The following is a 12,191-nucleotide window of genomic DNA, read 5'->3' as shown; positions in this document are numbered from 1 at the left end:
TCTAACATCTCTGTAGGCAAATAAACCTCCACCTTTATTTTCCTTTTGTTTCCCTCACAAAAAGAATGCTCCTTTGGGATGTATTGGAACAACAATTTTGTTTCTAAGAAGTTAGAAACATAATGTGGCATGTAATAATTTTCAAATAAGGAGCATTTGCTTTTGGTTACTCAGTTACATTGCTGATTGCTCAGTTCTTCAGGTATCATAAGAGCCATTTCCACAAAAAGTTTGAGGCCCTTAGTAAGCAGCTCCCTAAGAAAACAATTCTAACTCTCCATTTAGAAGAGAAGATTCCCCAAGATTTAAACCTTGGTCAGAGATCTTTATATCCTTCACTACTCTCTTATATTCCTTTCTGGTCTACTCTTGCTTCAAGGTAAAACTATCCTTTCCACTACAAGACACTATGTATCACACACCTTAGTCATCTGAGCTCTCCTTTTTGAGGAGATGGCTGTCTTTTCATAGAAATCAATCAGGAGCAACACTGGAGTGATCCACCTAAAAGGGAGAAATGATTTGTTTTGGGCAAGCCAGAAATCTGTTGCACACTGGGAAAAATCTGTCTTCATCAGGCATGTCATAAAAGTACTCAAGATTTGCCCCATATATGCCCCAGAAGAGTGCTGGATTTAGGCCTTGAGATCAATGGGCCAATACCTAAGGGAACAGAATGAAACCAAGATAGATACAGGATCACTCACTTTGGGGTCTGGACCTCCTTTTGTTCCTTGGCAGCCTGTAGGCAGGGCTGAACTACTTCCAAGAGCTTAATTAGGACATTAAGGATGCCACTTGATTCAACAACCCAAGCACAAGGTAGCTTCAACTCCTGATTGATTCATCAAAGGGGGAAAAAAAGACAAACAAATTTCCAACCAGTACCAACAACTAGCATCATATAAAACAGAATTTACGGAATTCAAATTCAACCTTTTAGCACTTACCAGTTTGATAATCTGAGATGAATTACTTACATTCTCTAGGCTTTGGTTTTCTCATGGTTCAAAGGGGCCATAATTTATATCTCTAGAATAATTATGATGATCAAACAATCTCCCCTCCCCCATATAATATATTCCAACATAATCTTTAGCACCTTTATATGTGCAAAATATGGAAATGGTTATTAACATCATTAGGGACTGTCATGTAGACTGTGTAGTCTTGGCTATGACTTTTTCTAAAAAAAATATTGTAGTTATAGATAGACAGTGTGCCTTTATTTTACTTCTTTATATGTGGTGCTTGGGATCAAACCCAGTACTCACACATACTAGGCAAGCATTCTGCTACTGAGATACAACCCCAGCTTCTTGACTACCTTTAAAGCTTTTGATTCGCAGATAAGCTTTATAATATTTTTTTATGTTTGTGTTACTGGGGATTGAATCCAAGGGTTCTATACTAACTAAAATCTATCCCAAGTCCTATATTTTATTTTGACACAGAGTCTCACCAAGTTGCTGAGGACACCTTGCCATTCTCCTGCCTTAGCCTCCTGAGTTATTGGGATTATGTGTGGGCCACTATGCCCATCTCTAAGGAAGATGAAATAATGTCCAACAAAAAGTGACTATTTAAACAAACCAAGAACATTGAAAACATACAATAATGTATGTATGATATGGGAGAAGTTATAATTACAATGTTGGACAAAACTGTCTACATACACTTATCTAAATTGTTTAAATGGATAGGAAACGGATTAGAAGAAAATACAAGACTTTACCTGTGATTCTTTATAGATAGGGACCCATGAGTGACTTAAATGTTACAGTCAGTGTTTTGAAACCTTTCTCACAACTACCTATTTAGAACACAAAGACCCATGAGAACTTAATACATATTGGATGTATCTCTTGAGTTGCTACAAAGGGTTTATTCCATTGAGTTCAGGTTGCTATCAAAACATGATGAGTTACAAATGAAGAACCAGGTGTTCAGGGTCACTGCTTCCTAAGGACTTTCTGTGTTTATTGGAATAATAATGTGTCTTGACCAAATCATTCTCTTAACTCAAATAATCTGCTGACTAGCCAGGGTAGGGAAAGGATAGACTAGTCTGACTACCTAATACCTATTAATACTGACAACATCTAATTTCCATAGTCTATCACACTAATGCTGCTGCCAGTTAGGTTTCCTAAGAGAAGCAAAAATAGTCCATGACTCAAGTATGATAATCATTTAAATATTCATCTTTTAAACTACCACCCCACAATCTGTTGATTCAACTAATTAAGACTTATTCTCTGAAGACCTTCTCATACTGTCTATAAGTAATGTGTAGTATGTCCTTCCTAAACTCACAAAAAAACCTAATGATACAATTTATGTATCCACAGAATAGTTTTATTTTGTTCTTAACCATGCACACTTAATTCTCAGGAGCTGGGTTCATGAGAAGCAGGTATCATAGCTTATACTTCTCCTTTGATGTCTTGTGTGGTGGTTGTTTGATAATTTTTTAATGAATGGATTATAGGGCCTGAAAGAACTAAATCTTACCTCAAAAAGTAGCGTTAAAAGCAAGATTCTAGTAGCCAAATTGGAGGCCTGGGGCAAGGTGGCCATCTGACTGATCCACTCTGACACAGTTTTTGTGTCACTTGTTGTTAGGGGAAGAGCAGCTTTGATCAATACATCAGCAGCTTCCCATACCTAGAAAAGCAGAAAAGTGTCCAAGTTATGCAAAGAAGCGAGGTTTGTGAAAACACCCTCAATCTTTTAAAATACTCCCTCCACCCCCAAAATGTTAACCGAGGAAAAGTAAATAAATAGTAACTTATTTACCACAGGGATTTAATGTCTAAGAAAATGTGATGTAGTCAGCACAAGGGCTTAATTTTAAGATGCCTACATTCTAAGTTAAAGGAAATCAATGTTTAAAATATTCTTGGGGCATAAAGTCAATAACAAAAAGGTCATACCAATTTATACTCTTATCAATAAGCTTTCATAATAACCCTCCCAGAATTATCATAAAAAAAAAAACTCGCAATGCTAAGAAATTTTAATTTGGTTTTAGTCTACTCCTTAATCTATTAAGGTTTTAAGTTTCCTTAAAATCATTTGTTAAGCTCTTGATACAGATTAAAAAACCCAAACCTTTCTGTGAAAATATCTTATGCAGTTTTTCTTTAGTTTTATGTTTTTATGCCTTAAAGTTATATAGTTCAAAAAGTTTTCCAATTTTGAGTTTTCCTCCTGATTCTAGAATTAGAAATCATACAAAAATTTTAATGATTTAAATATATACGCTGATTAAAATAATAAAGGAAATATAATGAAAACATTAACTGGCTATCTCTGGGTATGGGGATTTAGGATAATTTATTTCTTACCCTACTTCTACAATTAGCATATATTTTATAATGAGGGAAAACATTGTCTAAAAAGAAAAAAAAAAGCCAGGTAGGGGAAAGGATATGGTGGCTGAATAGGAAGAAAAAGACACTTATTTGTGAGGAGGGGGCACAATTAACTTGGTTCAAGAGTGAAACACATTTTGGACTGTTTAGATGAACCCAAGAGACAACTAGAAAAAGTTTTAATTTTCCCAAAGCTATTTTGGTAACATAATTAAATTCATAGTTGTAGGAAACATTCAGGCAAAAGCAAGATTATTTTCAAAACAATTCAAATAGAACCATATTTAGATTGCAGAAATCCTGGATTTCCAGAACTCGGGTTGTTAGATGGCAGGAAAATTATTTCACATACTTGTTTTCTTCTGGTCCCTTGAGAGCTCACCTGATTGACTACTTGCTTCAGAATCATGTCACGATAGTCTGCTCCATTACGTTTGATGGCTGTCATGATCAGATCACACACACGATACACTGTGTCTGGCAGCTCATCAAGAAGGTGGAAGCAGCCTGGCAACATGGTATCTGTAAATGTGTGGAGCTCATCTTGCTCCAATGGGTCAGCATCCTGGAACTTTTCTAGACATTTAGCTTCTTCCTCTTCTTGCTTTTCCCGAGCTTTTCGTTCCTCTTCCTCCTTTCGACAGGCAACTTCCTGGAGACAAGAGAGAAAAAAAAAGAGTAGTACATAGGACAGGTGAAGGAGGAAAGATATGGAGACCCTGGGAACACAGTTACCTTACAATATGAATATCCTTCTACCTTTTCTAGCAGTTGATATCTTAGTAAGGGTGTAGCAATAAGTACAAGGACAGCCACAGAGCTTGGGCCAAGACAGAGAAGGCTAAAGAGGATGACTCCAATACCCCAAAGCATTGCCAATTATCTGCAGTATCCTATAATATTGCCCCCAAATCATTTTTAGTACTGTCCTGTATTTTCTATAAGTGTAATAGACTGAAGTAACTGATGCCGTTTCCTGTTTACCTCAGGTGACTCTGCCCTTTGATCCATTGGAATATCCTGTCCTAGAGACATCGCAATTGCTCTCATCATCTGGTCCTCTTCGGACATGCTGAGATCCTAGAGTGACAACAGAAAACCCAATACTTACACAAAACCTAAACAAAGAAACACAAAAAGAGGCAACCCTGGGGCTGGGATTGTGGCGCAGTGGTAGAGCGCTTGCTTAGCATGTGTGAGGCATTGGGTTTGATTCTCAGCACTACATACAAATAAAGGTCCATCAACATGTTAAAAAAAAAAAAAGGCAACCCAACTCGCAAGGAATCAAGATAGTCTGTTCAAGCTTTAGAGTGAAGAGGCTCTGAATGTCTCAATAGTAAAGAATATAAAAAAACTAGGTAACTAGGTTTACTCAAACCACATAAGAACAACAATAGAGGTCTCACTTATAATCATATCACACTTGTAATCCCAGTGGCTCAGGAGGATGAGATAGGAGGATCGCAAGTACAAAGCCAGCCTCGGCAAAAAGTGAGGCGCTAAGCAACCCAGTGAGATCCTGTCTCTAAATAAAATACAAAATAGGGCTAGGGAGATGGCTCAGTGGTTGACTGCCCCTGAAAAGAACAATAGGGGAAATCACAATGAAAATTAAAAGCTTCAATGTAACTACATATTCTGTACACCATGAAAGAATGTATTTTGTGCTGGTCACTGACTCTTGGCTCTTCTACAAACAAAGTGTAATAATATGCATAGCTACGGGATAGGAAGCTTTTGACTATTACATTCAGAAACACTGAGTTATCATGAAATGAAAATATCGACAATGGAGAAGGATGAAAATGAGAAGCAGTTTATAGAAAGACCAGTGATGGAAGAATGAAGGAAAAAAGGACACCAACAGCCAAACTGTTACTCTGGCATATAAAAGCTCCTAAACCAACTCACCCGAACGACTCCTCCCATGATTGGAGGAGGGTGGGTTAGAAGGTACTCTGTGGCCTGCTCCATGGTGCTGGTGTTCAACAGGGCTTCCATGGCATGTTCTCTTGTGAAACCCATGTCCATGAGCTATAACAATAATTTAAGAGCTCAGTACCACAGTAATAGCAAAATCCAAATGTAAATAAAATAGAAAGGAACATTTTTAGGATGGAAACTCAAAAATTTTCTAACTTTATGATTCATACAAAGAAAAACAAGTGGATCCCAATTTTTCTGGAAAACTGGCAACAGAAGAAATAACTAAAAAAAACTTATCTAGTGATCATTACCTAAGAAAAATATATACCACAATTTTACAATAATAAGAAAATTAACATCCAAAAATTAAAGTAAAAGCAATTAGCAAAAATTTCTCAATGACAACAATGATTTAACATATTACTTGACTGTGCATATGTAAAAATCAGGCATAGAACTAAGTGACTGAAAGAAGCAATGAGTATCTTGGGAATGCGTTTAAAAATACTTTGCTATATTTTCTAAACATTCTAAAGTAAGCATTACTTTCACAATCAAAAGGGCATGTATATACAGAAGACAGATTTGAACAGGACTCTAGACTTAAAAGAGAACCTCCATATAATAAAATTCAGGGGGGAAATGCTAAAGTGGATCTACCCAATTTTTAAAATTCAAAAAAATGGCTCTTGTTGGAGAATAAATGATTTACAAGAATCCTTCCCTTTACAGATTAATCAGAAAGCAGCTGAGCAAAATTTGACTCCAAAGAACAGGCAAGTGTGAACATCAGAATGAACATGCTTAGGAGGACACAAATTTGTGTTACCTATGCCAAGAACAGAGACTATACTCCTGCTTCCCTCGGGAGGAAAACAACAACAACAAAATGTTAAGAAAGCAGGGAATTTAACCTACTTCCTGGTTAACAGAACCAGACACTAGTGGCATATGAGCATAGAAAACTCACAAGCATTGTACTTCATCTAGAGCAAAGTGGAGGTTCTAGAAGTGTGGGGCTAGCCATTTACCTGCTGCAGTTGCTGTTGGTTGACTTGAGGTTCCCGGCGAGATCCACCTTCTTCTTGCCCTGAATCCTCTTCTCCTCGAGACCCCTCTTTCTCTTTGCTTAGTCTTTCTCGAATCACAGGTTCTCCTCGGAGGATGTGGCACAGAATGGCCAGCATGGACTCAGCCATTCGCCCGCCATAGACTTTCAGGGGTTTGCGGTTCCACAGGTTCTTAATGCAAGTAAAGGCTGCCTGGAAGTCATTTGAAAAGTGTGTGAAGATCTTTTTTGCCTGAATTCAAAGTCCCAGGAGAAATATAGGTGACAAAATTTTGGGACAATCCTTCCACAATCAGTTAGTGTCCACAAAATTTTAGGTAAGTACTGCCAGAGCCCAAGTAATCATGGAGAAGGAGCATTTAATTTATCCTGGAAGTATCAAACTGAAGTTCATAGTTTATATGTACATAATAAAGAAAATTCAAAAATGGTCTCTATTACTTTTCTATAAACAGCCCTATCCGTGCCTAGAATCCAACGTTACTCAATAATCTTATTACTGGGGGACTGGGGTTGTGGCTCAGAGGTAGAGCATTTGCCTAGCATGTGTGAGGCACTGGGTTCGAACCTCAGCACCACATAAAGTAAAATAAAGACACCGTGTCCACCTATAACTAAAAGATAAATATTAAAAAAAATAATCACATTAATGGGCTGGCATACATGTGGAGGAGCACTTTCCCAGCACAAACAAGGCCCTGGGTTTGATCCCCATCATTGTGAAACAAAAACAAAACCTGATATTTTATTAAGGAGAGTGAGAATTATCCAGTTAGCACAAGAAATTCCTCTTGGCTTTAGAATGAGGAATACTCACTTTCTGAGTTACCACAAGGAAACGAAGAGCACTGAATTGTGGAAAGTTCTGGACACCTCCTGGCAATTTGGCAGGCAATGAATGTGGAGATTCAAGTACAGTAGTGGGATTCACCATCTTTTCCACAAGCATAAGCCAGGCATCTAGGAATTCTCCTGTGCCATCAGGTAAATCTGAATGTTCCAATCCCTCAGACACAGGAACTTTGCCTCCCATGGACAGAGCCCAGTTGAAAGTTCTAAATTCAGATATGAGAAAGTATGGGGATAAAATACTAGTATTTTAGATAAGGCAGAGGATTTACATTTAAAGGGTCCCCAATGTCTATATGAATATATGATCTTCTTGGAGTTACTACTTAAAATTTGTTCAACATTTATTAGCTCTACTTTCGAAAGCCTTAAACACATGTGCGCGCGCGCACACACACAGACACACATACACCCCACTCCACTAAAGCTCAGAATAGAAAACCTCTGATCAAGAAAAATAAAAAATTTTTATCATATTCAGAAAAACATAAACAGAAGTCTATTAAAAATATGTACCAGGAACTGGAAGCCAAATGAGTAAAAGCAGAAGGCCTGATGAACACCCCTAGGAACAGGCTAAATACCACCCAGCACCCTTCAAGGAAAATGGAGACACATGTGGTTGGTTCCCAGAATATGAAAGGGTGTAAACAATGGCTATTTTGATACATCACACTGTCACAAGATAGGTGACTCAGAAAGATGTGGGATAGCAAGGCACACAGAAAAGACCAAACTTCAAGAAATGCTTCTCTATGAAGAAAATGACCCTTACTCAAAAAGAGCATTGTGGCCTCCAGAGCAGAGAAATTTCTGCAACATGAGGTGGTAGGGATACTTCCTTTCATCAAACAGCATTGGGGAGGTGAAACCAACTGAACATATGAAGAATGTCAGCCTAAAAGAGGAAGAAAGAAAAAGTTTAACCTTTTCTGAGGCAGACAAAAAAGCAATTGGGAAATTCACATAAAAGCTAAGTGTAAAATTTAACAATGCACCAAAGTGACTGACTGAAAAGCAGGTGGGTAACTTGTATAGTTATTAAAATTTCAAAGACAAGAGAAGCACACTTGTAACCCCAGTGACTTGGGAGGCTGAGGCAGGAGAATCACAAGTTCAAAGCCAGCCTCGGCAATTTAATGAGACCCTGTCTCAAAATAAAAAAAATAAAATAAAAAGGCTAGGAATGTGGCTCAGTGGTTAAGTGTCCCTGGGTTCAATCCCCCAAAAGAAAAATGAGATACCAAACATGACACTTGCCACCTAATAAAGAATATAGGGTCACTGATGTGCAGTTCGATTGCAAATGGTTTTAAAATTTCCATGTTCTAAAACTAGGTACAACAAAAACAAGGGCCTTACAATTTATTTGAGGTACACATCTACAACAAACAAGGGACCTAGTCCATGTATTTAGTGGTTGACTCTCCATTTAAATAGAATAGGAACAAGTTATATTAGTTTTGACGAAACATTCTTGTCCCTGAATCTCATGCAGAACCTCACCTGAAGCGAGGAGTAGGTGTATATGGTGGGGGCTGCCAAGATAAGCCCTTTGTGAGGAGCTTAGTGAGGGCTGAAGCTGTTGATCGAGCAGCAGGTGTTGGTGCTGTAGTGGTGCTAGCAGCATGATGGCTCCTTCTCTGGCGGACAGGAGACCCCACACAAAGTTTAACAAGGAGTCCAAATAGCTCAGCAAGTGCTCGGCCTAATCGGGAGGAAGCTGGAATCCAGAAATCAGAATAAGGGTGTATAGTATTCTCAGAATAGTTTCATTCCAACAGAAACATTACTGTTAATACATTTTTATGACTGACCACTTACTCTGAACAACACCTAGGAAACTCCACATGACAATACAAAAAGTTCACAAGGGAAAAGTGCCTCTTTTGAAAGCAGGAGACAGAAGAATGCTGACATTCAATACATAACAAATGTGAAAGACAAGCACCCATACACTGTTATAGAAAGTATAAAATGAAACTGCCTTTGTAGAAGTAATATAGCAAGGTGCATGGATAAACTAAATGATACATCTACTGAGTTATGGAGTCACTTACAAGTCAACTTTATGCTGACAAAAATGCTTGAATGATTTGGAGCAGAAAAGATCACATACACTATATATTATCTGATCACAACATAAAACATAGGCCTAAAGGAAAAAAGATTGCTAGGAAAAGTGTAACAATTTTGAAACTGGATTCTTAAGGAATTAGATTATAGGCATTGCAATCTCCTTTATAGGACAGTTTTCAGATTATGTTTAAAAACACAAAAAGAGAGGAATACAAATAGAAACAAAAGTAAAAGGAAAAATGTATAAAAAGGTAAAGAAGGACTGAGGATATATAGCTCAGTGGTAGAATACCCGCCTACCATGTGTGAGGCCTTTGGCTCCATCCCAAGTACTGGGGGAATTTTTTTTTTTTAATTGTAAAGAAAAAAAGCCCAAATATTGCTTTCTTGCTTTTTTTTTGAAACATTTTTCTTTACTTTTTTCTATTTCTACAATGACTACTACTCTGAAAAAAACAATGCTGTTATAGCACCTTTGAAATAAACGTTATTTATCCAGCGCCAAGCAGGAGTAAGTCTGAATCAAACTAAGTCTTGTAAGGATGTATGTACACTTATGAACCTACTGTGTAGATTTTATTTGAGCTCATGTCACATATCATGTTCAAAACTTATCTCTGAGGTATACAGAATAGTAGGACAGGAAATAGTCCTAAATGGGCTAAAGATATATGCACTGCGTGGTTGGAGGCTGAGTATATTCAGACTCTTGAAAACCCAACAAATTCAAATAATAGGGAAATGCATACGCTTTCATGCCCCTGATTTCAGATAGCAAAGTGGCTCAAAGGTAGTTCAAGGATAAGAGGAAAATAAGCCAGTAACCACCAACAGACAGGTATCAAAAGCATGGACTAGGCCTAGGCCCACATAGAAACTCCAGAATACTCCAAGGTCCTATCAACAAAGAGTAACACAACAAGGACAACTATTTGGATGGTCAATTTTACTTCAATTTGGGGTAGATTTTCAAATTAAAAAATGAAAAAAATTACAATAAAGTATAAAACTCATAGGGATTTAAGATAACAAATGGAAAGAGAAAAACCAACACCAAAGGCCATTTTCTGCTTGCTTATTGGAAGGGCCCCAGACTCCCAAGAGCTATGTCTTTACTTTTCTTCATATTTGTATTAAGGAGTTAGAAAGTGGCAACTATTGAGGAACACACAAAATAGGTTCCCCAAATGCTGACATTACATTCACGGCAAAAGAGAGCAAAGACAGACAAGTACACATCTTTAATGAAGTTTTGTACTTTATCAATGTGTCTTCATGTAGATGACAAAATACAAAATATAGGCCATGTCACTTTCCAAAGTTTTCTTTAAGGGACAAAGAAAGGAAGATATCAGACTGGTAGAGTAGTCAGACAAGTGATCAGGAGAGCTTTGTAACAAAGCCAAGGGAACAGTTATTTCTACAAGGATATGGTAGGTCAGCTAACATGTGGCACAAAGGTAAAAGGTAACTAAGAATTATTCAGTGAACTCAGCAATAAGGAAGTTATAATAAGTACCTTGGCAAAATATTTCAGTGGAATGGTAGGAGCAAAAGCCATCTGCAATAGTTGAAGAGTGAGTAAGGAGAGAAGGAATTATAAGAAGGGAGGGTATAGATGGCTCTCGGAAAGAGATTCTCTCATCTCTGTATCCCTAGAAGCTAGTAAAGGGCGTATCATAGTAGGGTCATCAAACTACATGTGATTCACAGAAGTTTTATATTTCTTTACATGAAATGATACAGCCTTTGCAACTCAATTTGCTTGAGGGCTGGCTAAGCCTCTGAAAGCCAGAAAAGGAAGTAGAAAGGAATGAATCACTCACCTGACAACAACGGCTTGATTTGTTTAATTCTAGCTGCCATGGCTGGTGTGATTTTAGATTTGCCCTTAGAATCTGAAGCAGTAGGTTCATCTGTCTCCATGGGAGCCAATGTGTCACCATCTAGCCCAATGCCTTCCAATAAGCCCTGGGTAGAGGCATCCATACTTCCAGCTGTTCCATCCTGTTCCCCATCTGCAGACATAGAGGTGAGCAATAAGATCATGTACAGCCAGCACTTACCTGCTTCCTTGTTCTGAAGAATCCCAAGAAAGAGCTACCTATGGTGTTTGTTACTCTTCAAATTTTAATGACTTCCTAAATCTGGGGAAAAAAAAAAAAAAACACAACCAAAAACCTGCACTTATATGATATTCTCTATGAAACTCTACTAAGCAGCTTATTGCTGACATGGATAGTCTTAACCAATGGAATACCATTCACATAGACTACTGTTGTAGGCATGATGGTGTCATGTGGATGTCCCTTAGAATTTTGTAGTTTGTTCAATAACTCAAATTGGATATCATAGAATGTCACTAGAGAATTCTATTTCCTATTATTTACAAATTTTGAACATGAATGGGTGATATGTACTTAATTTTTGGTGTGTGCACTCTTAGGTTTAAGAATTAACTGTGAACTTTATAAAATAAGTCATTAAGTTTTCTTTTTGTTCTGGAAAAATTTACATAGAAACCAAGTACCATTTTTTGGTTGCTAAAGTGAGATATTATAAAAGGCAATTATTTTACCATGAATCTAATTTCATTCATAGTTCTTAACAAATTATTTTATTCTTTCACTGAGTTAAATTTGATATATTCTGACTAAATTTGAGAGTATCATTTTTGATTAAGTGGGTACATTTTCTCCAAAATTAACTATCAGAGGTGTGTATAATTCTTTTCCACTTCTCTAACAACAAGCTGTCATACAAGTCCTTGCTTATTGGTTCATCCTTGAAAGTTTTTTTCTCCTTACTAATTTCAGTATGAATTATTAAGCCTTTCAAATACAATTTTATATACAGAATGTGTTAAATTGCTTTCTTCATAGTTTCTA

The 12,191-nt window shown here is 37.2% G+C and overlaps 1 protein-coding gene across 15 annotated transcripts in view; it reads right to left on the bottom strand.

Moving 5' to 3' along the window:
- Positions 1–12,191, bottom strand: part of Huwe1 (HECT, UBA and WWE domain containing E3 ubiquitin protein ligase 1) — a 152,458-nt gene that overhangs the window by 44,617 nt on the left and 95,650 nt on the right. For all 15 annotated transcript variants that reach the window (XM_046452543.2, XM_046452541.2, XM_046452545.2 and 12 more), the window contains 11 exons: positions 11,130–11,321; positions 8,731–8,947; positions 8,000–8,122; positions 7,193–7,430; positions 6,338–6,568; positions 5,292–5,414; positions 4,362–4,457; positions 3,760–4,029; positions 2,515–2,667; positions 708–835; positions 423–504 (listed from right to left, as the gene is read on the bottom strand). In XM_046452543.2, coding sequence (XP_046308499.1) covers positions 423–504; positions 708–835; positions 2,515–2,667; positions 3,760–4,029; positions 4,362–4,457; positions 5,292–5,414; positions 6,338–6,568; positions 7,193–7,430; positions 8,000–8,122; positions 8,731–8,947; positions 11,130–11,321 — 1,853 coding nt within the window. The remainder of the gene's footprint in view (positions 1–422; positions 505–707; positions 836–2,514; positions 2,668–3,759; positions 4,030–4,361; positions 4,458–5,291; positions 5,415–6,337; positions 6,569–7,192; positions 7,431–7,999; positions 8,123–8,730; positions 8,948–11,129; positions 11,322–12,191) is intronic.

This window comes from Marmota monax, unplaced genomic scaffold (assembly GCF_021218885.2).
Source record: "Marmota monax isolate L192 unplaced genomic scaffold, Marmota_monax_Labrador192_F-V1.1 WCK01_AAM20220418_F8-fsc00223, whole genome shotgun sequence".
NCBI lineage: Eukaryota > Metazoa > Chordata > Mammalia > Rodentia > Sciuridae > Marmota > Marmota monax.
This window is presented reverse-complemented; position numbering and strand designations above follow the sequence as displayed.